Raw genomic sequence first — 26,691 nt, 5'->3', positions numbered from 1 at the left:
GTGTAGAGTGCGGAGCTCAGAGTGAGTGAGGGGTTCTCCTCTGCGTGTGCAGAGTGCGGAGCTCAGTGAGTGAGGAGTTCTCCTCTGCGTGTGCGGAGCTCAGAGTGAGTGAGGGGTTCTCCTCTGCGTGTGCAGAGTGCGGAGCTCAGAGTGAGTGAGGGGTTCTCCTCTGCGTGTGCGGAGCTCAGAGTGAGTGAGGGGTTCTCCTCTGCGTGTGCAGAGTGTGGAGCTCAGAGTGAGTGAGGAGTTCTCCTCTGCGTGTGCGGAGCTCAGTGTGCGTGAGGGGTTCTCCTCTGTGTGTGCAGAGTGGGGAGCTCAGAGTGAGTGAGGGGTTCTCCTCTGCGTGTGCAGAGTGCGGAGCTCAGTGAGTGAGGGGTTCTCCTCTGTGTGTGGGGAGCTAAGAGTGAGTGAGGGGTTCTCCTCTGCGTGTGCAGAGTGCGGAGCTCAGAGTGAGTGAGGTGTTCTCCACTGCGTGTGTAGAGTGCGGAGCTCAGAGTGAGTGAGGGGTTCTCCTCTGTATGTGCAGAGTGCGGTGCTCAGAGTGAGTGAGGGGTTCTCCTCTGTGTGTGCAGAGTGAGGAGCTCAGAGTGAGTGAGGGGTTCTCTGCGTGTGCAGAGTGCGGAGCTCAGAGTGAGTGAGGGGTTCTCCACTGCATGTGTAGAGTGCGAAGCTCAGAGTGAGTGAGAGGTTCTCCTCTGCTTGTGCAGAGTGATGAGCTCAGAGGGAGTGAGGGGTTCTCCTCTGTGTGTGCAGAGTGTGGAGCTCAGAGTGAGTGAGGGGTTATCCTCTGCGTGTGCAGAGTGCGGAGCTCAGAGTGAGTGAGGGATTCTCCTCTGCGTGTGCATAGTGCGGAGCTCAGAGTGAGTGAGGGGTTATCCTCTGCGTGTGCGGAGTGCGGAGCTCAGAGTGAGTGAGGGGTTCTCCTCTGCGTGTGCAGAGTGTGGAGCTCAGAGTGAGTGAGGAGTTCTCCTCTGCGTGTGCGGAGCTCAGTGTGAGTGAGGGGTTCTCCTCTGTGTGTGCAGAGTGCGGCGCTCAGAGTGAATGAGGGGTTCTCCTCTGCGTGTGCAGAGTGCGCAGCTCAGTGAGTGAGGGGTTCTCCTCTGTGTGTGGGGAGCTAAGAGTGAGTGAGGGGTTCACCTCTGCGTGTGCAGAGTGCGGAGCTCAGAGTGAGTGAGGGGTTCTCCACTGCGTGTGTAGAGTGCGGAGCTCAGAGTGAGTGAGGGGTTCTCCTCTGCATGTGCAGAGTGCGGCGCTCAGAGTGAGTGAGGGGTTCTCCTCTGTGTGTGCAGAGTGTGGAGCTCAGAGTGAGTGAGGGGTTCTCTGCGTGTGCAGAGTGCGGAGCTCAGAGTGAGTGAGGGGTTCTCCACTGCATGTGTAGAGTGCGAAGCTCAGAGTGAGTGAGGGGTTCTCCTCTGCATGTGCAGAGTGCGGAGCTCAGAGTGAGTAAGGGGTTCTCCTCTGTGTGTGCAGAGTGCGGAGCTCAGAGTGAGTGAGGGGTTCTCCACTGCATGTGTAGAGTGCGAAGCTCAGAGTGAGTGAGGGGTTCTCCTCTGCATGTGCAGAGTGCTGAGCTCAGAGTGAGTGAGGGGTTCTCCTCTGTGTGTGCAGAGTGTGGAGCTCAGAGTGAGTGAGGGGTTATCCTCTGCGTGTGCAGAGTGCGGAGCTCAGAGTGAGTGAGGGGTTATCCTCTGCGTGTGCAGAGTGCGGAGCTCAGAGTGAGTGAGGGGTTCTCCTCTGCGTGTGCATAGTGCGGAGCTCAGAGTGAGTGAGGGGTTATCCTCTGCTTGTGCGGAGTGCGGAGCTCAGAGTGAGTGAGGGGTTCTCCTCTGCGTGTTCAGAGTGTGGAGCTCAGAGTGAGTGAGGAGTTCTCCTCTGCGTGTGCGGAGCTCAGTGTGAGTGAGGTGTTCTCCTCTGTGTGTGCAGAGTGCGGCGCTCAGAGTGAGTGAGGGGTTCTCCTCTGCGTGTGCAGAGTGCGCAGCTCAGTGAGTGAGGGGTTCTCCTCTGTGTGTGGGGAGCTAAGAGTGAGTGAGGGGTTCTCCTCTGCGTGTGTAGAGTGCGGAGCTCAGAGTGAGTGAGGGGTTCTCCACTGCGTGTGTAGAGTGCGGAGCTCAGAGTGAGTGAGGGGTTCTCTGCGTGTGCAGAGTGCGGAGCTCAGAGTGAGTGAGGGGTTCTCCTCTGCGTGTGCAGAGTGCGGAGCTCAGAGTTACTGAGGGGTTCTCTGCGTGTGCAGACTACGGAGCTCAGAGTGAGTGAGGGGTTCTCCTCTGTGTGTGCAGAGTGCAGAGCTCAGAGTGAGTGAGGGGTTCTCTGCGTGTGCAGAGTGCGGAGCTCAGAGTGAGTGAGGGGTTCTCCTCTGCGTGTGCAGAGTGCGGAGCTCAGAGTGAGTGAGGGGTTCTCCTCTGCGTGTGCAGAGTGCAGAGCTCAGAGTTAATGAGGGGTTCTCTGCGTGTGCAGACTGCGGAGCTCAGAGTGAGTGAGGGGTTCTCTGCGTGTGCAGAGTGAGGAGCTAAGAGTGAGTGAGGGGTTCTCCTCTGCGTGTGCAGAGCTCAGAGTGAGTGAGGGGTTATCCTCTGCTTGTGCATAGTGCGGAGCTCAGAGTGAGTGAGGGGTTATCCTCTGCGTGTGCGGAGCTCAGAGTGAGTGAGGGGTTCTCCTCTGTGTGTGCAGAGTGCGGAGCTCAGAGTGAGTGAGGGGTTCTCCTCTGCGTGTGCAGAGTGCGGAGCTCAGAGTGAGTGAGGGGTTCTCCTCTGCGTGTCCAGAGTGCTAAGCTCAGAGTGAGTGAGGGGTTCTCCTCTGCGTGTGCAGAGTGCGGAGCTCAGAGTTACTGAGGGGTTCTCTGCGTGTGCAGACTGCGGAGCTCAGAGTGAATGAGGGGTTCTCTGCGTGTGCAGATTGCGGAGCTAAGAGTGAGTGAGGGGTTCTCCTCTCAGTGTGCAGAGCTCAGAGTGAGTGAGGGGTTATCCTCTGCTTGTGCATAGTGCGGAGCTCAGAGTGTGTGAGGGGTTCTCCTCTGCGTGTGCGGAGCTCAGAGTGAGTGAGTGGTTCTCCTCTGTGTGTGCAGAGTGCAGAGCTCAGAGTGAGTGAGGGGTTCTCCTCTGCGTGTGCAGAGTGCGGAGCTCAGTGAGTGAGGGGTTCTCCTCTGTGTGTGGGGAGCTAAGAGTGAGTGACTGGTTCTCCTCTGCATGTGCAGAGTGCGGAGCTCAGAGTGAGTGAGGGGTTCTCCACTGCTTGTGTAGAGTGCGGAGCTCAGAGTGAGTGAGGGGTTCTCCTCTGCGTGTGCAGAGTGCGGAGCTCAGTGAGTGAGGAGTTCTCCTCTGCGTGTGCGGAGCTCAGAGTGAGTGAGGGGTTCTCCTCTGCGTGTGCAGAGTGCGGAGCTCAGAGTGAGTGAGGGGTTCTCCTCTGCGTGTGCGGAGCTCAGAGTGAGTGAGGGGTTCTCCTCTGCGTGTGCAGAGTGTGGAGCTCAGAGTGAGTGAGGAGTTCTCCTCTGCGTGTGCGGAGCTCAGTGTGCGTGAGGGGTTCTCCTCTGTGTGTGCAGAGTGGGGAGCTCAGAGTGAGTGAGGGGTTCTCCTCTGCGTGTGCAGAGTGCGGAGCTCAGTGAGTGAGGGGTTCTCCTCTGTGTGTGGGGAGCTAAGAGTGAGTGAGGGGTTCTCCTCTGCGTGTGCAGAGTGCGGAGCTCAGAGTGAGTGAGGTGTTCTCCACTGCGTGTGTAGAGTGCGGAGCTCAGAGTGAGTGAGGGGTTCTCCTCTGTATGTGCAGAGTGCGGTGCTCAGAGTGAGTGAGGGGTTCTCCTCTGTGTGTGCAGAGTGAGGAGCTCAGAGTGAGTGAGGGGTTCTCTGCGTGTGCAGAGTGCGGAGCTCAGAGTGAGTGAGGGGTTCTCCACTGCATGTGTAGAGTGCGAAGCTCAGAGTGAGTGAGAGGTTCTCCTCTGCATGTGCAGAGTGATGAGCTCAGAGGGAGTGAGGGGTTCTCCTCTGTGTGTGCAGAGTGTGGAGCTCAGAGTGAGTGAGGGGTTATCCTCTGCGTGTGCAGAGTGCGGAGCTCAGAGTGAGTGAGGGATTCTCCTCTGCGTGTGCATAGTGCGGAGCTCAGAGTGAGTGAGGGGTTATCCTCTGCGTGTGCGGAGTGCGGAGCTCAGAGTGAGTGAGGGGTTCTCCTCTGCGTGTGCAGAGTGTGGAGCTCAGAGTGAGTGAGGAGTTCTCCTCTGCGTGTGCGGAGCTCAGTGTGAGTGAGGGGTTCTCCTCTGTGTGTGCAGAGTGCGGCGCTCAGAGTGAATGAGGGGTTCTCCTCTGCGTGTGCAGAGTGCGCAGCTCAGTGAGTGAGGGGTTCTCCTCTGTGTGTGGGGAGCTAAGAGTGAGTGAGGGGTTCTCCTCTGCGTGTGCAGAGTGCGGAGCTCAGAGTGAGTGAGGGGTTCTCCACTGCGTGTGTAGAGTGCGGAGCTCAGAGTGAGTGAGGGGTTCTCCTCTGCATGTGCAGAGTGCGGCGCTCAGAGTGAGTGAGGGGTTCTCCTCTGTGTGTGCAGAGTGTGGAGCTCAGAGTGAGTGAGGGGTTCTCTGCGTGTGCAGAGTGCGGAGCTCAGAGTGAGTGAGGGGTTCTCCACTGCATGTGTAGAGTGCGAAGCTCAGAGTGAGTGAGGGGTTCTCCTCTGCATGTGCAGAGTGCGGAGCTCAGAGTGAGTAAGGGGTTCTCCTCTGTGTGTGCAGAGTGCGGAGCTCAGAGTGAGTGAGGGGTTCTCCACTGCATGTGTAGAGTGCGAAGCTCAGAGTGAGTGAGGGGTTCTCCTCTGCATGTGCAGAGTGCTGAGCTCAGAGTGAGTGAGGGGTTCTCCTCTGTGTGTGCAGAGTGTGGAGCTCAGAGTGAGTGAGGGGTTATCCTCTGCGTGTGCAGAGTGCGGAGCTCAGAGTGAGTGAGGGGTTCTCCTCTGCGTGTGCATAGTGCGGAGCTCAGAGTGAGTGAGGGGTTATCCTCTGCTTGTGCGGAGTGCGGAGCTCAGAGTGAGTGAGGGGTTCTCCTCTGCGTGTTCAGAGTGTGGAGCTCAGAGTGAGTGAGGAGTTCTCCTCTGCGTGTGCGGAGCTCAGTGTGAGTGAGGTGTTCTCCTCTGTGTGTGCAGAGTGCGGCGCTCAGAGTGAGTGAGGGGTTCTCCTCTGCGTGTGCAGAGTGCGCAGCTCAGTGAGTGAGGGGTTCTCCTCTGTGTGTGGGGAGCTAAGAGTGAGTGAGGGGTTCTCCTCTGCGTGTGCAGAGTGCGGAGCTCAGAGTGAGTGAGGGGTTCTCCACTGCGTGTGTAGAGTGCGGAGCTCAGAGTGAGTGAGGGGTTCTCCTCTGCATGTGCAGAGTGCGGCGCTCAGAGTGAGTGAGGGGTTCTCCTCTGTGTGTGCAGAGTGCGGAGCTCAGAGTGAGTGAGGGGTTCTCTGCGTGTGCAGAGTGTGGAGCTCAGAGTGAGTGAGGGGTTCTCCACTGCATGTGTAGAGTGCGAAGCTCAGAGTGAGTGAGGGGTTCTCCACTGCGTGTGTAGAGTGCGGAGCTCAGAGTGAGTGAGGGGTTCTCCTCTGCATGTGCAGAGTGCGGCGCTCAGAGTGAGTGAGGGGTTCTCCTCTGTGTGTGCAGAGTGCGGAGCTCAGAGTGAGTGAGGGGTTCTCTGCGTGTGCAGAGTGCGGAGCTCAGAGTGAGTGAGGGGTTCTCCACTGCATGTGCAGAGTGCGGAGCTCAGAGTGAGTGAGGGGTTCTCTGCGTGTGCAGAGTGCAGAGCTCAGAGTGAGTGAGGGGTTCTCCTCTGTGTGTGCAGAGTGCGGAGCTCAGAATGAGTGAGGGGTTCTCCTCTGCGTGTGCAGAGTGTGGAGGTCAGAGTGAGTGAGGGGTTCTCCTCTGCGTGTGCAGAGTGCGGAGCTCAGAGTGAGTGAGGGGTTCTCCTCTGCGTGTGCAGAGTGCGGAGCTCAGAGTGAGTGAGGGGTTCTCTGCGTATGCAGAGTGCAGAGCTCAGAGTGAGTGAGGGGTTCTCCACTGCGTGTGTAGAGTGCGGAGCTCAGAGTGAGTGAGGGGTTCTCCTCTGCATGTGCAGAGTGCGGCGCTCAGAGTGAGTGAGGGGTTCTCCTCTGTGTGTGCAGAGTGCGGAGCTCAGAGTGAGTGAGGGGTTCTCTGCGTGTGCAGAGTGTGGAGCTCAGAGTGAGTGAGGGGTTCTCCACTGCATGTGTAGAGTGCGAAGCTCAGAGTGAGTGAGGGGTTCTCCACTGCGTGTGTAGAGTGCGGAGCTCAGAGTGAGTGAGGGGTTCTCCTCTGCATGTGCAGAGTGCGGCGCTCAGAGTGAGTGAGGGGTTCTCCTCTGTGTGTGCAGAGTGCGGAGCTCAGAGTGAGTGAGGGGTTCTCTGTGTGTGCAGAGTGCGGAGCTCAGAGTGAGTGAGGGGTTCTCCACTGCATGTGCAGAGTGCGGAGCTCAGAGTGAGTGAGGGGTTCTCTGCGTGTGCAGAGTGCAGAGCTCAGAGTGAGTGAGGGGTTCTCCTCTGTGTGTGCAGAGTGCGGAGCTCAGAATGAGTGAGGGGTTCTCCTCTGCGTGTGCAGAGTGTGGAGGTCAGAGTGAGTGAGGGGTTCTCCTCTGCGTGTTCAGAGTGTGGAGCTCAGAGTGAGTGAGGAGTTCTCCTCTGCGTGTGCGGAGCTCAGTGTGAGTGAGGGGTTCTCCTCTGTGTGTGCAGAGTGCGGCGCTCAGAGTGAGTGAGGGGTTCTCCTCTGCGTGTGCAGAGTGCGCAGCTCAGTGAGTGAGGGGTTCTCCTCTGTGTGTGGGGAGCTAAGAGTGAGTGAGGGGTTCTCCTCTGCGTGTGCAGAGTGCGGAGCTCAGAGTGAGTGAGGGGTTCTCCACTGCGTGTGTAGAGTGCGGAGCTCAGAGTGAGTGAGGGGTTCTCCTCTGCATGTGCAGAGTGCGGCGCTCAGAGTGAGTGAGGGGTTCTCCTCTGTGTGTGCAGAGTGCGGAGCTCAGAGTGAGTGAGGGGTTCTCTGCGTGTGCAGAGTGCGGAGCTCAGAGTGAGTGAGGGGTTCTCCACTGCATGTGTAGAGTGCGAAGCTCAGAGTGAGTGAGGGGTTCTCCACTGCGTGTGTAGAGTGCGGAGCTCAGAGTGAGTGAGGGGTTCTCCTCTGCATGTGCAGAGTGCGGCGCTCAGAGTGAGTGAGGGGTTCTCCTCTGTGTGTGCAGAGTGCGGAGCTCAGAGTGAGTGAGGGGTTCTCTGCGTGTGCAGAGTGCGGAGCTCAGAGTGAGTGAGGGGTTCTCCACTGCGTGTGTAGAGTGCGAAGCTCAGAGTGAGTGAGGGGTTCTCCTCTGCATGTGCAGAGTGCGGAGCTCAGAGTGAGTGAGGGGTTCTCCTCTGTGTGTGCAGAGTGTGGAGCTCAGAGTGAGTGAGGGGTTCTCCTCTGCGTGTGCAGAGTGCGGAGCTCAGAGTGAGTGAGGGGTTCTCCTCTGCGTGTGCAGAGTGCGGAGCTCAGAGTGAGTGAGGGGTTCTCTGCGTGTGCAGAGTGCAGAGCTCAGAGTGAGTGAGGGGTTCTCCTCTGTGTGTGCAGAGTGCGGAGCTCAGAATGAGTGAGGGGTTCTCCTCTGCGTGTGCAGAGTGTGGAGGTCAGAGTGAGTGAGGGGTTCTCCTCTGCGTGTGCAGAGTGCGGAGCTCAGAGTGAGTGAGGGGTTCTCCTCTGCGTGTGCAGAGTGCGGAGCTCAGAGTGAGTGAGGGGTTCTCTGCGTATGCAGAGTACAGAGCTCAGAGTGAGTGAGGGGTTCTCCTCTGTGTGTGCAGAGTGCGGAGCTCAGAATGAGTGAGGGGTTCTCCTCTGCGTGTGCAGAGTGCGGAGCTCAGAGTGAGTGAGGGGTTATCCTCTGCGTGTGCGGAGTGCGGAGCTCAGAGTGAGTGAGGGGTTCTCTGCGTGTGCAGAGTGCGGAGCTCAGAGTGAGTGAGGGGTTCTCCACTGCATGTGCAGAGTGCGGAGCTCAGAGTGAGTGAGGGGTTCTCTGCGTGTGCAGAGTGCAGAGCTCAGAGTGAGTGAGGGGTTCTCCTCTGTGTGTGCAGAGTGCGGAGCTCAGAATGAGTGAGGGGTTCTCCTCTGCGTGTGCAGAGTGTGGAGGTCAGAGTGAGTGAGGGGTTCTCCTCTGCGTGTTCAGAGTGCGGAGCTCAGTGAGTGAGGGGTTCTCCTCTGCGTGTGCAGAGTGCGGAGCTCAGAGTGAGTGAGGGGTTCTCTGCGTATGCAGAGTGCAGAGCTCAGAGTGAGTGAGGGGTTCTCCTCTGCATGTGCAGAGTGCGGAGCTCAGAATGAGTGAGGGGTTCTCCTCTGCGTGTGCAGAGTGTGGAGGTCAGAGTGAGTGAGGGGTTCTCCTCTGCGTGTTCAGAGTGTGGAGCTCAGAGTGAGTGAGGAGTTCTCCTCTGCGTGTGCGGAGCTCAGTGTGAGTGAGGGGTTCTCCTCTGTGTGTGCAGAGTGCGGCGCTCAGAGTGAGTGAGGGGTTCTCCTCTGCGTGTGCAGAGTGCGCAGCTCAGTGAGTGAGGGGTTCTCCTCTGTGTGTGGGGAGCTAAGAGTGAGTGAGGGGTTCTCCTCTGCGTGTGCAGAGTGCGGAGCTCAGAGTGAGTGAGGGGTTCTCCACTGCGTGTGTAGAGTGCGGAGCTCAGAGTGAGTGAGGGGTTCTCCTCTGCATGTGCAGAGTGCGGCGCTCAGAGTGAGTGAGGGGTTCTCCTCTGTGTGTGCAGAGTGCGGAGCTCAGAGTGAGTGAGGGGTTCTCTGCGTGTGCAGAGTGCGGAGCTCAGAGTGAGTGAGGGGTTCTCCACTGCATGTGTAGAGTGCGAAGCTCAGAGTGAGTGAGGGGTTCTCCACTGCGTGTGTAGAGTGCGGAGCTCAGAGTGAGTGAGGGGTTCTCCTCTGCATGTGCAGAGTGCGGCGCTCAGAGTGAGTGAGGGGTTCTCCTCTGTGTGTGCAGAGTGCGGAGCTCAGAGTGAGTGAGGGGTTCTCTGCGTGTGCAGAGTGCGGAGCTCAGAGTGAGTGAGGGGTTCTCCACTGCGTGTGTAGAGTGCGAAGCTCAGAGTGAGTGAGGGGTTCTCCTCTGCATGTGCAGAGTGCGGAGCTCAGAGTGAGTGAGGGGTTCTCCTCTGTGTGTGCAGAGTGTGGAGCTCAGAGTGAGTGAGGGGTTCTCCTCTGCGTGTGCAGAGTGCGGAGCTCAGAGTGAGTGAGGGGTTCTCCTCTGCGTGTGCAGAGTGCGGAGCTCAGAGTGAGTGAGGGGTTCTCTGCGTGTGCAGAGTGCAGAGCTCAGAGTGAGTGAGGGGTTCTCCTCTGTGTGTGCAGAGTGCGGAGCTCAGAATGAGTGAGGGGTTCTCCTCTGCGTGTGCAGAGTGTGGAGGTCAGAGTGAGTGAGGGGTTCTCCTCTGCGTGTGCAGAGTGCGGAGCTCAGAGTGAGTGAGGGGTTCTCCTCTGCGTGTGCAGAGTGCGGAGCTCAGAGTGAGTGAGGGGTTCTCTGCGTATGCAGAGTGCAGAGCTCAGAGTGAGTGAGGGGTTCTCCTCTGTGTGTGCAGAGTGCGGAGCTCAGAATGAGTGAGGGGTTCTCCTCTGCGTGTGCAGAGTGCGGAGCTCAGAGTGAGTGAGGGGTTATCCTCTGCGTGTGCGGAGTGCGGAGCTCAGAGTGAGTGAGGGGTTCTCCTCTGCGTGTGCAGAGTGTGGAGCTCAGAGTGAGTGAGGGGTTCTCCTCTGCATGTGCAGAGTGCAGAGCTCAGAGTGAGTGAGGGGTTATCCTCTGCTTGTGCATAGTGCGGAGCTCAGAGTGAGTGAGGGGTTATCCTCTGCGTGTGCGGAGTGCGGAGCTCAGAGTGAGTGAGGGGTTCTCCTCTGCGTGTGCAGAGTGTGGAGCTCAGAGTGAGTGAGGGGTTCTCCTCTGCGTGTGCAGAGTGCGGAGCACAGTGAGTGAGGGGTTCTCCTCTGTGTGTGCGGAGCTCAGAGTGAGTGAGGGGTTCTCCTCTGCGTGTGCAGAGTGTGGAGCTCAGAGTGACTGAGGGGTTCTCCACTGCGTGTGCAGAGTGCGGAGCTCAGAGTGAGTGAGGGGTTCTCCACTGCGTGTGCAGAGTGCGGAGCTCAGAGTGAGTGAAGGGTTCTCCTCTGCGTGTGCAGAGTGCGGAGCTCAGAGTGAGTGAGGGGTTCTCCTCTGTGTGTGCAGAGTGCGGAGCTCAGAGTGAGTGAGGGGTTCTCCTCTGTGTGTGCAGAGTGTGCAGCTCAGAGTGAGTGAGGGGTTCTCCTCTGCGTGTGCAGAGTGCGGAGCTCAGTGAGTGAGGGGTTCTCCTCTGTGTGTGCGGAGCTCAGAGTGAGTGAGGGGTTCTCCTCTGCGTGTGCAGAGTGTGGAGCTCAGAGTGACTGAGGGGTTCTCCACTGCGTGTGCAGAGTGCGGAGCTCAGAGTGAGTGAGGGGTTCTCCACTGCGTGTGCAGAGTGCGGAGCTCAGAGTGAGTGAAGGGTTCTCCTCTGCGTGTGCAGAGTGCGGAGCTCAGAGTGAGTGAGGGGTTCTCCTCTGTGTGTGCAGAGTGTGGAGCTCAGAGTGAGTGAGGGGTTCTCCTCTGCATGTGCAGAGTGCGAAGCTCAGAGTGAGTGAGGGGTTCTCCTCTGCATGTGCAGAGTGCGGAGCTCAGAGTGAGTGAAGGGTTCTCCTCTGCGTGTGCAGAGTGCGGAGCTCAGAGTGAGTGAGGGGTTCTCCTCTGTGTGTGCAGAGTGTGGAGCTCAGAGTGAGTGAGGGGTTCTCCTCTGCGTGTGCAGAGTGTGGAGCTCAGAGTGAGTGAGGGGTTCTCCTCTGTGTGTGCAGAGTGTGGAGGTCAGAGTGAGTGAGGGGTTCTCCTCTGCGTGTGCAGAGTGCGGAGCTCAGAGTGAGTGAGGGGTTCTCCTCTGCGTGTGCAGAGTGCGGAGCTCAGAGTGAGTGAGGGGTTCTCTGCGTATGCAGAGTGCGGAGCTCAGAGTGTGTGAGGGGTTCTCCTCTGTGTGTGCAGAGTGCGGAGCTCAGAATGAGTGAGGGGTTCTCCTCTGCGTGTGCAGAGTGCGGAGCTCAGAGTGAGTGAGGGGTTATCCTCTGCGTGTGCGGAGTGCGGAGCTCAGAGTGAGTGAGGGGTTCTCCTCTGCGTGTGCAGAGTGTGGAGCTCAGAGTGAGTGAGGGGTTCTCCTCTGCATGTGCAGAGTGCAGAGCTCAGAGTGAGTGAGGGGTTATCCTCTGCTTGTGCATAGTGCGGAGCTCAGAGTGAGTGAGGGGTTATCCTCTGCTTGTGCGTAGTGCGGAGCTCAGAGTGAGTGAGGGGTTCTCCTCTGCGTGTGCAGAGTGTGGAGCTCAGAGTGAGTGAGGGGTTCTCCTCTGCGTGTGCAGAGTGCGGAGCACAGTGAGTGAGGGGTTCTCCTCTGTGTGTGCGGAGCTCAGAGTGAGTGAGGGGTTCTCCTCTGCGTGTGCAGAGTGTGGAGCTCAGAGTGACTGAGGGGTTCTCCACTGCGTGTGCAGAGTGCGGAGCTCAGAGTGAGTGAGGGGTTCTCCACTGCGTGTGCAGAGTGCGGAGCTCAGAGTGAGTGAAGGGTTCTCCTCTGCGTGTGCAGAGTGCGGAGCTCAGAGTGAGTGAGGGGTTCTCCTCTGTGTGTGCAGAGTGCGGAGCTCAGAGTGAGTGAGGGGTTCTCCTCTGTGTGTGCAGAGTGTGGAGCTCAGAGTGAGTGAGGGGTTCTCCTCTGCGTGTGCAGAGTGCGGAGCTCAGTGAGTGAGGGGTTCTCCTCTGTGTGTGCGGAGCTCAGAGTGAGTGAGGGGTTCTCCTCTGCGTGTGCAGAGTGTGGAGCTCAGAGTGACTGAGGGGTTCTCCACTGCGTGTGCAGAGTGCGGAGCTCAGAGTGAGTGAGGGGTTCTCCACTGCGTGTGCAGAGTGCGGAGCTCAGAGTGAGTGAAGGGTTCTCCTCTGCGTGTGCAGAGTGCGGAGCTCAGAGTGAGTGAGGGGTTCTCCTCTGTGTGTGCAGAGTGTGGAGCTCAGAGTGAGTGAGGGGTTCTCCTCTGTGTGTGCAGAGTGTGGAGCTCAGAGTGAGTGAGGGGTTCTCCTCTGCGTGTGCAGAGTGCGGAGCTCAGAGTGAGTGAGGGGTTCTCCTCTGCGTGTGCAGAGTGCGGAGCTCAGTGAGTGAGGGGTTCTCCTCTGTGTGTGCGGAGCTCAGAGTGAGTGAGGGGTTCTCCTCTGTGTGTGCAGAGTGTGGAGCTCAGAGTGAGTGAGGGGTTCTCCTCTGCGTGTGCAGAGTGCGGAGCTCAGAGTGAGTGAGGGGTTCTCCTCTGTGTGTGCAGAGTGTGGAGCTCAGAGTGAGTGAGGGGTTCTCCTCTGCGTGTGCAGAGTGCGGAGCTCAGAGTGAGTGAGGGGTTCTCCTCTGCGTGTGCAGAGTGCGGAGCTCAGAGTGAGTGAGGGGTTCTCCTCTGCGTGTGCAGAGTGCGGAGCTCAGAGTGAGTGAGGGGTTCTCCTCTGCGTGTGCAGAGTGCGGAGCTCAGAGTGAGTGAGGGGTTCTCCTCTGCGTGTGCAGAGTGTGGAGCTCAGAGTGAGTGAGGGGTTCTCCTCTGCGTGTGCAGTGCGGAGCTCAGAGTGAGTGACGGGTTCTCCTCTGCGTGTGCAGAGTGCGGAGCTCAGATTGAGTTAGGGGTTCTCCACTGCGTGTGCAGAGTTCGGAGCTCAGAGTTAGTGAGGGGTTCTCCTCTTTGTGTGCAGAGTGTGGAGCTCAGTGAGTGAGGGGTTCTCGTCTGCTTTGTTTTCCTTTTTCACTTTTCATCCTTTATTTCTTATGTCATGGTTTTGTAAAAAGAAACAGATTAATAGTTGGGTCTTTTATAAATGAATGGCCGTGATGAACAAAGTCGGGGAGGGGGGGGGGGGAGGGGGAGGGGGGGGGAGGGGGGGGGTGGTGGTGGTCCCTAGGGGATCAAGTCCCAATTTTGAAAATATTACACAGAGAAATGTTAAAAAATTGTTGTGAATGTGTCTGTCCCTGTTGAGAAATGTGTGGTCGAACTTGGAAAAGTAATCTGGTGTGAGAATATCAAGTCGGCTTCACGTATGAACAAATTTGGTGTCGTGTTCCTGAGTAATGAAACAATAGTTTTGGAAATTGTTCAGCAAGGATTGGTTATTGACGGAGTGTGAGTGTCTGTTTTGCCTCTTGCGGCTCCCGCTAGGTAAATAACAATTTCTAATATTTCTCCTTTTCTGAAAAAACTAAGTTATAGTGAGAGAGCTAAGCCGTCATGGAAAAATAATGTCAAGCATTACAATGATTCCTCTGGGTTGTAAATCCCCTGAGTTAAAGCATGTAGTTTCTTTCAGAAGACAGTTATATATGCTTCTGAATGACCTGAATGGAGAGCTAAATGTAGCTTTCAGGTTACGGGTGGATGGTAGCGAATACATTGTTTTTGCTTCTTCTGAAACAATGAAATGTTTTAAATGTGGCCGTAAAGAGCATATTGTGAAGAACTGCAAGAGGACTGTAGGAGAAACTGAAAGCGAGAGGGAAGAAGCCCCTGGGGAGCCAGGCTGATGGACTCTCGGATCACAGCGCTGTAGATAGAAGAGCGGAGCGAGAGACTGAAGAGCTCCAACCTGGTTTGGTTGAGTCTGGTGTGGTAGAAGGTGAAAGTGAGTTGCAGGAACCATCTGAAATAGACAGGAGGACTGGAGAAGCTGTGATTGTGACCGGGGCTGGAGAGATACCTGAAGTGGCGTTGTCAGGTGAGGGACAGGGTAGTGAGGGGAGAGAACAGATTGAGGGAATCACAGAACAGAATGAGGCTGCGGTTTTAGTGTTGGAGAAAGAGACGGAAGCGGGTGAGTTTAAACTCTCCAAAGGGAAAAGAAAGGCTAAAAACAGACACAGTATTACAGCGAAACGCAGCCTTGTTTCTGAGGCTGGGGTCATTCAGGCTGATGAATCAGAGAGTGAGCTGTCTGTGAGAATGGACTGCGCTCAAACACACAGCACAGAGGTCAGTGGTGGAGATTTTAGCAAAGACGGGGGCAGTGATACTGACTCCTCATTTAGCTCTGATCTGTCGGCTAGTCAGCAAGCGAGAGGGGGGTATAGTGCTGAAAGCATTCGGGCATTTTAAAGCTTGGTTAAAGGGAAAAGAGGGATTCAAGTTATTGAGCACTGCCCTGATTTAAAATTGTTATTAAATTCCGTGCAGCAAATTAGACACAATGCAGCTGTATTGGGTATGGAGCAAAGAGAAAGAGATCAATTAAAAAATGTAATAAGCAAAGTTCGTGCCTCTCTAAACAGGAATGATGTATAAGTCTACACAAGCATCTTTTCTTTTGTACGTTTTTACTATTGTTTGTACTTTCCAGTGCATCTCTTTTCAACCCTTCAATGCAGACTCTTAATATAGGAACTTTAAATATAAGTGGAGGTAGCGATTGTGCAAAGAGAGCAGCTCTGTTTGAATTTTTAAACCAAAAGAAAGTTAATGCTGCCATGCTCCAAGAGACCCATACAGATGAGAATAATAAATCTGAGAGGATTCAGGATTGGGAAGGGGAGGTGTGGCGGAGTGTCCCGCCCCTATGTATTATTATTTGTATTTTTGTTTGCGGCGCAGTTAAAAGCGCCGCGTCTTTTATTATTTATAATTTAAAACCCCATGAGGATGCATGACTGATCAGCTACTGATTATTTAACTAGCTGACAGTCATGCATCCTTACCAAACGCGTGCAGACTCTGGCCGAGGGGTAATAAGATAATTAACAGCTAGTTAACCCCTCGGCCAGAGTATAAGAACCTGCAGCTGCCCGTGCTGCGGGGTTGGAGTGTAGAGAGAAGAGTACGGGAGAGCGGAGAGAGAGAGTGAGCGAGCGAACGAGGAGATGATAAAGAACATTTGCTATATTTAAAAATATACTTGTTTCCATTTGTTTGGCCATCGTGCCTTTTTGTTTTGTGTTTTGTACATTGTTTAAATCTTTAGATTTTGTTTATTTGATTTATTAAATACGCTGAATGCCGTTGCATTCAGCTTCACCCGCCCATCCATTGTTTTGGTTTCAGTTACTTCCTGCTCCGTGACGTCACCACACCTCACCACTGCGAGCCAGCCTGTCACAGGAGGTTATTTTTAGTCATGGAATGAATTTCAGTGCTGGAGTTGCCATGTTATTTGCGAAGGGGTTTAAGAATGACTCTATCAATGTAAGTGAGCTCATTAAGGGGTGCTTGTTGAAAGTGCAAGTATCTGTAGAGGGTAGAAATTTAGTATTTGTTAATATTTATGCACCAAACGATGGGAGAGAGAGGGTGCTGTTTTTTCAGACTCTCAATGGAGTTATAGCCCAGAGTCAGACTGAAGAAGTGGTTTTATTAACTGGTGATTTTAATTGTACAGTTGATGACCAGCTAGACAGGAATAGCCCAGAGCCTCACCCCAGGTCAGTTAAGGAGCTGGTTAGTGATTTAACAGCGCATGATATGGAGGATGTGTGGAGAGTAATGAATCCTGATGTTAAGCACTATACCTGGGCTAAGGGGAGCCATGGGAATATATGTTTAGCTCGACTAGATACATTTTATGTGTTGAAGCATCATTTAAATTATTTTTCTAAATGTACTATTCATCCCGCAGGTCTATCTGATCATAGTTTGGTCAGTTTGAATATGATTATCCCTACTGAATGTGTTTATTCTTCCTATTGGCATTTTAAACTAAACTTTTAAAAGACAGTCATTTTTTAAAATGTTTTAAATTATTTTAGGAACGATAAAAGAGGCAGAAAGGGGCTTTTTTATCAATAAGGCAATGGTGGGACGTGAGTAAAGTTTAGACCCGACTGTTTTGTCAATAGTACACTATGAATGCTACAAAGAGCACTAGCGAGGCGATGAGAGAGCTGGAGGAGGATATCACTGAACTCCATAGGGCTCTGACAGAGGAGTTCATTTCTCTGGAGAGATGTGTGCTGGCTATCGGGGAGGTGGGGGGCTGTCAGAACAAGCCTGCCTATTGTATGAGCGGCTTCATTGTTGCTCTTATTTTTTTGTGACACAGACCTTGTGACAAATGTTATTGAAAAGGGAATTGTGGTGAACAACACTTTGTTTCTGTGTCACCCCTGGCAACCCTACTGTATTGACATGCAACTCTCCACAATAGTGCGCAATAGATTTTACACCTCACTGTGCAGAATGTAATCCAGCTCTCTTCTTTTCACAGAGTCTGTGAAGCGAGAGGTCCTTAAATCAGGTATGTAGCGTGTGTGGAAATCCACAGCCTGACTCACCCCAGCACAGCCCTGCCGGTTAGTGTGTGCTGCACATCTTCTGAACTGTAAAGTACAGGAGGAGTGATTGTAAAATAATGCTCTCTTTATTTCTGTGTTCTAGAATGGAAGTGGATCCTCAGCTCAGCAGGTATGTGTCTCTTCAATGGATTCCTGTCACAGTGGAGGGTAAAAGAACAGCGAGGAGCCCCGTCTCACTCACTGTGTTTACATCTATAATAAAAAGTGACTTCATGTTAGCAGGTTCATGTAAACCCTGCTTGCTAAAGGTGCTGGTGACCATGGCATTGACCTCATATGAATGCCACACTGAGTCATGTGATTTCTACTGTATAGAGACACAACACTTTGAACAAACTGTCTTAATTCTTGGTAGGCGGCTGTAATCATTGATTTATTTGCTGGAGTCCAGTAAAAATAACCTCTTTGCTGCCACTTTGCTTTAACCTCTGGCCATATAATTGATAACATTATTATTATTATTATTATTATTATTATTATTATTATTATTATTATTATTATTATTATTATTATTATTATTGTCTCCTCTCTTCTTCACAGTTGACAGTTTGACTCTGGACCTCGATACAGCACACCCCCGGCTCACCCTGCCTGTGGATGAGAAACAAGTGAGAAGGAAAAGGCAGGATTATAACAATTCTCAGAGATTTGATTACAGGCGCTGTGTGCTGGGCAGGGAGGGCTTCACCTCAGGGAGACACTACTGGGAGCTGGGGGTGGGAGAGAATACATTCTGGAGATTAGGAGTCAGCAGAGAGTCTGCCCCGAGGAAGGGGGAGTTCAGCATGACCCCCCAGCAGGGTTACTGGACTGTGGGGTGGGATGGAGATGAAGATAAAGATGAGTTCATTGCTCTCACTGACCCCCAGACCCCCCTCCCCCTGAGCCTGAAGCCCCAGAAGCTGGGGGTGTATCTGGATTATGAGGAAGGACGGCTCTCCTTTTACAATGTGGAGACCAGATTTCACATCTACACTTTCACTGACATGGAGTTCAATCCCAATGAGAAACTCTATCCATTCTTCTGGTCGTTGGAATACAAAGACCTTGCACTGGTGTCCCCGGGGAAGATGAATGACAGCTCTTTCTTTCTTCTAGTCTGGGAATGGATTCTTGCTGCATCAGGTACTGGTTCACTTTACTACTTGTTTGCTAGAGGCTGATATGCTTGTTGATTTATTATTCATTTCTATAACTCCTATCTGGTTTGAAGTGTTACAAACACCCTTTAGTGTTTTCAACAAACACACAGCTAACCATTGCTTTTCATAATAATAACAACATGGGTCATGCAGGTTTTATTATTTTATAGTATTGATCAGTTCATGTCAAAATAAAAAGTCTGCAGTTGTTAAAGTAACAGCAATGTATGCTTTTAAATTATTACAGAACACCCTTTAGTGTTTTTAACAAACACACTCTTACCATTGCTATCCCCTGTGCTAAACGTATTGCAGAGATATCGTTGCAACATTATATCAATTGTTTTGATATTTTTATTCACATAAATTAACTGAGAAATGAAGGCGATGGCAAAACACAGCGTGAGGATTGCATCACACTCCCGCTGTGTAACTGCCTGACTCTTCACACAGCGTGAGGATTGTGTCACACCTCCATGTGTACCTGCCTGACTCTTCACACAGTGTGAGGATTGTGTCACACCTCCATGTGTACCTGCCTGACTCTTCACACAGTGTGAGGATTGTGTCACACCTCCATGTGTACCTGCCTGACTCTTCACACAGTGTGAGGATTGTGTCACACCTCCATATGTACCTGCCTGACTCTTCACACAGTGTGAGGATTGTGTCACACCTCCATGTGTACCTGCCTGACTCTTCACACAGTGTGTGGATTGTGTCACACCTCCATGTGTACCTGCCTGACTCTTCACACAGCGTGAGGATTGTGTCACACCTCCATATGTACCTGCCTGACTCTTCACACAGTGTGAGGATTGTGTCACACCTCCATGTGTACCTGCCTGACTCTTCACACAGTGTGTGGATTGTATCACACCTCCATGTGTACCTGCCTGACTCTTCACACAGTGTGAGGATTGTGTCACACCTCCATGTGTACCTGCCTGACTCTTCACACATGTTCTGTTTTAAATAGGGATGTGCATGATGCTGATACAGCGTAGTGATATTTATTAGGATCGCAAATCATTCTACACACTATGAAGAGTCTGAAAAATAACAATGATGAGATTTTAGTTTTGCAGCTATTTAGTTTTAAATTGAACATTCTGAAATGGTTCATAAAAATGTCATGGGTGCTGATAGGCAGGGGTTCACATAACTGGTACGCAGCTACGCACGCGCACCAATAAAAACAAATGCGGACTTCCATACCGTCAGTGCATTTCTAACAGGAAAGCATTTTTCAGATAGGCAGCAAGGGTGCGTATTATCTGGCTGTGACTCATACCTGCCTTTCTGTTGGTTTTCTATTGAGTCTCATGGTCTCTGAGATCTTTCAATGATCTCTGGGTAACTGAGCTTATTATCACTGATCATAAGTAATTACCAGTCCCCATATTTCACTTTAGGCTGGAGGGTTCCAATTCACTAAAAAAGTCCTGCCCTGCCAGCGCTATCATTGGCTACTTCAAGATTTAATAAAACAAAATAGAGAGAGTTCATAACATCAGTCATTTCTTTAATGGACACTTGAAGCAGCCAATGATAGCAGGGATCTCGATTTAGCTGTCCACTCAGAGAAGAGGGTTGTTGTCTCTGACACTGCCATTAACCCTTTAAGGACGTGATGGTGTAACACGATCATACTGAAGTGTCATTCTGGGCCCGTGATCGGGTAAACACGATTAAAACACACTTCGTTTCTGTGACTTGCTGGGACACCATACTTTGCAGTACAGCTTGTTAACGCATGTCGTTGGATAGGGGAGGGGTTGAACTTCACTACCTGATTGGTTGTTTATTCATGTGACGTCACTGAGACGGGCGTTTCATTTTTAAAGGACGGAGACATTTACAGTGGCACACAGAAACAAAACATCACAGGAACTTGTTTAGAGCTAATGTGAAAACACTGTCAATCCGATGTGTTTGACTGATTGTTACATTAGAACATATATTCTGTCTCGTGTTTTAATATACTGTATACAGTATATTGAAAAGGAGAGGAGAAATTATTTTATACAGTTGGGTTTTTACTGGAGCAATCTAGGTAAAGTAACTTGCTCAAGGGTACAGCAGCAGTGTCCCCCCACCTGGGATTAAACCCACGACCCTCCGGTCAAGAATCCAGAGCCCTAACCACTACTCCACACTGCTGCCCCCATCTATATTTACATTCTGCCCCATTTAAACCTCTGTGCACTCCCAGCTCAGCTAACGCCAGCCTTATGTGCCTCCCAAAGGAAACACTGAAAAGGAGAGGAGAAAGTGTGTTTAGTTATAATGCCCCAGATTGTGAACTCACTGTGAAGTGAAGATCACATGCAGACACTGCAGGGGTCCATATGTTACACTTTGACATGCATCTAGAGAACTGCTGATCTGATTGTGATGAAACTTGGTACAGACATTCTTTATACACATTATTAAGAGTGTCACAATCTGGAGCCTGTCTGCACCTCTCCTCTCATGAGTGTACCCCTCCCTCTATCCTTCTCTCCTCTCCTCTCCTCTTCTCCTCAGTGGGGGTGCATATCCCAGTGTATACTCGAGGCTGGGCTTCTGATTGTCAGTGTTTTACCCGACTTTTCTACTCTGCTTTAAGAATTCATCTGATCCCTGTGAAGCAGTTTGTGTCTCTCAATCACAACTGAGAAACGTGTTCATAGTAAAACTGATTCATTCTGTGAAACAACTAAAAGGGCTTTTCAATCAGCCAAGCCTTCATTTTCATTACAAGCAGGACGTGCAAATGAGATCGCGACATGTTAATAAGAGACTCCTCTTTATTAAAGCTAGAATGAACAATACAGTATTTTATGCTGGACACACTTTATTACAATCGCTGTGCGTGACTGTATTGACATTAATAAAGAGGAGTTGCTTCTGCTTTGCAATGAAAAAGTAAGATTAAGAAGCACGAATTGCTTAAATTCTTAAGGAGATAAGAAAACTCAGGATGAAAAAACAGAAATCCGAAGCCCTAATTATGTTTATGTGCAAATGCCCCTCCTCACCCTCCCTCATACCCTCCCCTCCCTCCCTCTCTTCTCTCCCTACTCTCCTCTCCCCTCTCTATCCTCTCCCCTCTACCTCCCCCTCCTCTCTGTCCTCTCCCCTCTCTCGTCCTCTCCTCTAGCCTCTACCTCCCTCTTGCCTCTCTCTTCCACATCTCTGCTCTCCTCCCTTCTTTCTCCTCCCTCTGCCACCCTCTCCCCTCTCCTCTCTCCTATCCTCTCCCCTCTCTCTGCTCCCATCTCTCTCCTCTCCCTCCCTCCCTCTCCTCTCCCTCCCTCTCCTCTCTCTCCCTCCCTCTCCTCTCTCTCCCTCCCTCCCTCTCCTCTCTCTCTCCACTCCCCTCTGTCTCCTCCCCTCTCTCCCTCCCTATCTTCTCAATTCAATTGAATTCAAAGGTGCTTTATTTGAATGACAGACATCAGCAGTATTGCCAAAGCAATTACATTACATATCATATGAACAATATATTTACAATAACGACAAAAATAATAACAATGATCATAATTATTATATTAATAATAATTCTAACAAATATAATAATTTGGAAGGTGTCAGTAAGTTTAGTGATTTCAGGAGAGCCAGTTGCTTTATCGAATTCCTCTGTGCTGTTTGGAGCCCATTTATAAGTATGGTTCAGATGGTACAGCTTGCATGGCTATATTAGTGTGTTACTGGGCTGTGCTGTTCTTTGTAGGAACACAGTAATTTGACTGTGGTCTGACAGAGGTGTTTGTGGCCTGACAGTGAATGCATTAATAAAGGAGGTGTCCAGGTCAGTGATGGCGTAATCAACTACGCTAGTCCCAAGAGCTGAGCAGTATGTGAATCTACCTAAAGAGTCCCCTCTGATCCTGCCATTATTATTATTATTATTATTATTATTATTATTATTATTATTATTATTATTATTATTATTATTATTATTTATTTCTTAGCAGACGCCCTTATCCAGGGCGACTTACAATTGTAAGCAAATACATTTCAAGTGTTACAGTACAAGTAATAATACAATAAGAGCAAGATAAGTACAATGACTTTGGTTCAAGCAAGTACAAGTATGACAAAATACAATTCAATAATACAGCAGATAACAGTGACAGTTACATCAGGCTATGACTAACTACAAAATACTACAGATTAAACACTTGGCAGATTACAGTACTCTGAAGTACAGGATTAAATGCAGTAAAATAGGGGGCAGATAAGAGCAAATAAAGCGCATTTAAGGAAGGGTGATAGTGTCCCAGGGGAAAAACAGAGGAGTTCTACAGGTGCTGTCTGAAGTGGTGAGTCTTAAGGAGGCGCCGGAATGTGGTCAGGGACTGGGCAGTCCTGACATCTGTAGGTAAGTCATTCCACCACTGCGGAGCGAGGGTGGAGAAGGAGCGGGCTCTGGAGGCAGGGGAGCGTAGCGGAGGTAGAGCCAATCTTCTAGTGCAGGCGGAGCGGAGAGGTCGAGTGGGTGTGTAGGGAGAGATGAGGGTCTGGAGGTAGCTGGGTGCAGTCTGGTCATGGCATCTGTAGGCTAGTACAAGAGTCTTGAACTGGATGCGAGCGGTGATCGGGAGTCAGTGGAGTGAGCGGAGTAGTGGAGTTGCGTGGGAGAAGTGAGGCAGAGAGAACACCAGGCGGGCAGCAGAGTTCTGGAAAAGCTGGAGCAGACGGGTGGCGGACGCAGGGAGGCCAGCCAGGAGGGAGTTGCAGTAGTCTAGGCGGGAGAGTACCAAGGCCTGGACCAGGAGCTGGGTGGCGTAGTTGGTGAGGAAGGGTCGGATTCTTCGGATGTTGCTCAGGAAGAATCGGCAAGTGCGTGCCAGAGTGGAGATGTCCTGGGAATAAGAGAGGCAGGGGTCCAGGGTGACTTCGAGGTTCTTAGCGGAGGAAGAGGGAGTGAGTGTGGTAGATTCCAGAGGAACAGAGATAGAGAGATCAGAAGAGGGGGAGGAGGAGGGAAAGAAAAGGAGGTCAGATTTAGAGAGGTTGAGTTTGAGGTGATGTGAGTGCATCCAGGAGGAAATAGCAGACATACAGGTAGAGATACGGGAGGAGATGGTGGAGTCAGAGGTGGGGAAGGAGAGGAAAATCTGAGCATCATCAGCATAGAAATGGTATGAGAAACCATAGGATGCGATGAGGGGGCCCAGGGAGCGGGTGTAGAGAGAGAACAGGAGAGGACCCAAGACTGACCCTTGGGGGACTCCAGTTAAGAGAGGGTGAGGTGTGGAGGTTGCTCCACGCCAGGTTACCTGGTAACTGCGGTTGGAGAGGTAGGAGGAGAACCAGGCCAGAGCAGTGCCAGAGATCCCCAGGTCAGCGAGAGATGATAGTAGAATAGAGTGATCAACAGTGTCAAAGGCAGCAGAGAGGTCGAGGAGAATTAGGACAGGAGAGAGAGGCAGCTCGGGCAGACTTAAGTGAGTTGGTTTTGGAGAGGAAGGGTAGGAGGGAGACAGGACGGTAGCTCTGGAGGGAGGTGGGGTCGAGGGTAGGTTTTTTGAGGAGGGGAGTGATAGAGGCTTTTTTGAAGGCAGAGGGAAAGAGACCAGAAAGTAGAGAGGTGTTGAGAAGGGAGGAGATTAACCCTTTGCGGTCCATTTATTAATCGCGCGTCAGGCACGCCAGGAATAATTAATTTTCACACGCGCAGTTAATTTTATACGCGCTGTTTAAAAGTATTTTTTTTCACAGTCAAACGGGTTTAAATGGCCCTGCATATCAACAAAGCACACACTAGGCATCTCCAGCCCCTCCCCAGCCTTTTGTTTGCTATAGCGTTCAGCTGTGTAAGAAATAAATAATAATAATAATAATAGTCGTACATACCGATCGATCATCTCCAGATCACTCGTTTTATCACCAAACTCCTCAATAATGCGATCAAAGTCATTATTTTATTACTATAACATCTGAAAAAAGCTCTGCAAATGTCCATGATAGTCTCAGTGCGCTGACGCACTTAGCCAGCTTGTTTATTATGGACGCCCATTATCTGATACCTGATACCATGTATGACTATTCATGAAATACGCCTTTTTTTTTTTTTTTTTTTTTTTTTCCGACTTGTCTCGGCTCCTGTCGCTACCACTCGGCAATTGAATGGTTTTCTCGGCTTTTTCCGGAGAAAAAACGACTAAACACCCGTTTATTGCGTTGCTATAATGATGTCGGACCCAGTCCGACAAAGGACCTGTGAGGAATAATTGCAATGTCGGACCCAGTCCGACAATGGACCGCAAAGGGTTAAGGGAAGTAGAGCAGGAGCAGCAGCTTGAAAGAGGTGAGTGGGGAGGAGGTCCAGGGCACACGTGGTGGGTTTGTGACCCTGGAGCAGGGAGGAGAGGTCAGAGAGAGGTCAATGATGTACAGACCCCAGGCTTGGCAGAGATGCACTAACTGCCTTCTATTTGTGTTCACAATACAATCAGGGTTGTTTCTGTGGATTGAGGTAGGTGTGAGGTACAGAGGGGTTTGTCCAAATACATGGCTGTTACCTTGTGTGCTTCTACAGTCAGGCTCTGTTCCTGTTCTGGTGTTGAAATCCCCACAGAGCAGCACATTTCCCTGGGTCTGGAAATGGCTGATCTCTGTGTGGAGGGTATGAAAATATTCCTCATTGTAGTTTGGGGATTCAGAGGGAGGGGTGTAGGCTGCACACAGGTAAAGGTCAGTTTCACCTTGGACTGCGTTTTTGTTTATTTTGAGCCGTGTGTGTGTCTGTCCTTGTTTAATTGAGCCAATGGATTGGCCGAGCTCCCCTCTGTGCCACACTAGTATTCCCCCCCGAGTCCCTGCCGTGTGTGACTGTGCTGTGTTTCAGGGAGGGCACTATGATCTCCCTGTAGCCTGAGGAACAGTGAGTGGCACATCTGCATGGCACCACGTCTCTAATAGGATCATAATATCAATATTATTTACATTGAGAACAAACTCAGGGTCTGTGCTCTTCAGCCTGAAGACCGAGGAGTACAGACCCTGGATGTTCAGCAGCTGATTGAAGGAGATCTCAGCTTTTCTCTTTTTTTCTTTTAAAATTTCTATTATTTTTATACTAAAACCAAATGCAAATTACAACATTAATTAAATATGTAGATGTGTCTATGCAGTGATACTGTGTCTGATACACACACACACACACACATACACACACACACACACACACACACACACACACATTGTTTTTCTTCATATTCATATCACATTCGTTTCTGGTATTTTCCCAGGTAAACTAGGGTTTCCTGTGTCCTACCCGAGTGCTGCGGGTCCCTCAGTCCAGCAGTCTTGAGCAGAGGGTGTTGAGGAGCTGTTTTATCTCACCCAGCTCAGTGGTGGCAGGGGGTCTGGCTGAGCGAGGGCTCCAGTGTAGCTGAGCTGGTGCTGCGGCTGGTTGGTGCGCGGAAGGGCTCTGGGTCTGGCTGGTCCTGGCTGGGCTGTGCTGCTCTGGGTTGCAATGGCTCAGGTAGTGTTGGGTCGTGCTGTGCTGTGTGGGTGAGGGATGGGATGGCCCCTCGCAGGTGTGTGTCCTGTGGCTCCAGGGGGTCTCCTCACTGGAGTGTGTCCTGTGGCTCCAGGGGGTCTCCTCACTGGTTGTATGCTGCGCTGGGGGGGGGGGGCTGCCTGGGCTGCGGCCAGAGACCCGGATGCCTTCCTGGTTGAGGTGCACTCTGTCGTACAGCTGCCAGGGGCTCAGTGTGGGGGGGTGTGCCAGGTGGTCGCTGGGCATCAGAGCACAGCCCCGGACGATCTCAGCGTTGATATTACTGGTGATGTGTGGGGGGGTGTCTGCTCTGTGGAAATGACAACTCTGGAGTCTGAACTCCTGCGTGGCTCTCTCTGCCACCTTCCTCACTGCTTTGGCCACGTCTCCGCTCTGGCCCAGGGCATTGGTGCCGGTATGCATGGCGATGTGTCGGGGGCTCCCCAGGCTGGTTCGGTTCAGTAGCTGCAGGGCTCTCCAATATCCTTTTCACACGAGCACACCAGAGCCGAGCCGAGCCCTCGCGGTACGGCTAGTTTCACACGGGTCATTTTGTCGAGCCGAGCCGGAACCGTGAAACTCTGGCCTCGTGAGATATCTGGTACTGGCTCGGTGCTGAGCAAGGCTGGGGGCGGGGTTAACTCGTACTGCCTGAAACGATAGAGTCTACCAAAAGATTTCACAGGGATTGAGAAATATGGGACTAAACCGCAGCGCGAAACAGTGTTGTGAAAAAAAATAATAATAAAACAGGATTAAAAAAAAAAAAAAAAAAACGATCATAACAATAAAAGCGTCAGACCGCAAAAAAAGTAAATCTGATGTCTTAATGGACGCAGTTCTTGGTCACAGACCTGCAGCGACCGGCGCCGATGTGTTGAATTCAGAGACTTGTCTTCTGGAAAGTATTTCTCGTTTAAATTGTTTAACGCTGACAGGGATCATTTCAAACAGAGACAAATCAAACCTTACAGTGTGTGAACTGCAAGGTCTGCTGCTGCTTCATTAATTGGGTTCCATGTATTTATCAGTAACGCTTTACATTGTGTGACAAATTAATCTTAAATAGATATGCGATAGATATGCAATTGATATTAAATAGATATGCAATTGATATTAAATGAATGTTAAATTAATCTTTAATAAATGTGCAATAGCTGGTTTCTTGCTAAATGTTACCCAAATGTCGATTGAAAATGTAATGGCACGTCACGTCCATTTATATCACGTTTTGTTACCATTGAAAATATGTAATAATTTCCCCTTATTGAAAATACAGTTAATCTGACTTGAATGTCAATGGAAAGTAACAAGGAATAATTGAACGTAAATTTAATATGCAATTTAATATTTCATTTAATATCAATTTAATATTAATTTTTGCCACGTAATATAAAGCATTATCATTTTCTCTAATGAATAAAGTGATCAGTAATCGCGCATATTATTTTGTGGTTACTTTATAAACCAGTCCTTAACAGAAAATAAATAAATAAAGAAATAAGCTCCGTATATTGGAAATGTGCAAAGTATCTGAAAATCACATTCAATTCGGTCATTTTAAAAAATCCCATTTATTAACATTGCATGTATAAAAACAAGCTGTACAGAAAAATCTCTTTAATGTTTCGTTTAGATTTTGTTTTTAATAGGCCTGCTTTAAATCTATTTTTCTGACGTGTTTACTGACATTTTTTAAATACTATCTGTAACTTTTTAAAGTTATTATTAGTAGTAGTTAATCTAACTTTAATAATATTAAATGAAATTATTCGGTTTGTAT

The 26,691-nt window shown here is 51.0% G+C and overlaps 1 protein-coding gene across 4 annotated transcripts in view; it reads left to right on the top strand.

Moving 5' to 3' along the window:
• The window catches only part of LOC117407795 (butyrophilin subfamily 1 member A1-like), a 345,211-nt gene that overhangs the window by 315,655 nt on the left and 2,865 nt on the right, over positions 1-26,691 (top strand). For all 4 annotated transcript variants that reach the window (XM_059011807.1, XM_059011806.1, XM_059011810.1 and 1 more), the window contains 3 exons: positions 16,181-16,210; positions 16,351-16,377; positions 16,809-17,393. In XM_059011807.1, the coding sequence (XP_058867790.1) occupies positions 16,181-16,210; positions 16,351-16,377; positions 16,809-17,393 (642 nt within the window). The remainder of the gene's footprint in view (positions 1-16,180; positions 16,211-16,350; positions 16,378-16,808; positions 17,394-26,691) is intronic.

The sequence above is a fragment of the Acipenser ruthenus genome, chromosome 43 (assembly GCF_902713425.1).
Source record: "Acipenser ruthenus chromosome 43, fAciRut3.2 maternal haplotype, whole genome shotgun sequence".
NCBI classification, from domain to species: Eukaryota; Metazoa; Chordata; class Actinopteri; order Acipenseriformes; family Acipenseridae; genus Acipenser; species Acipenser ruthenus.
Note: the sequence above shows the minus strand (reverse complement) of the source record. Positions and strands in the feature narration are given on the sequence as shown.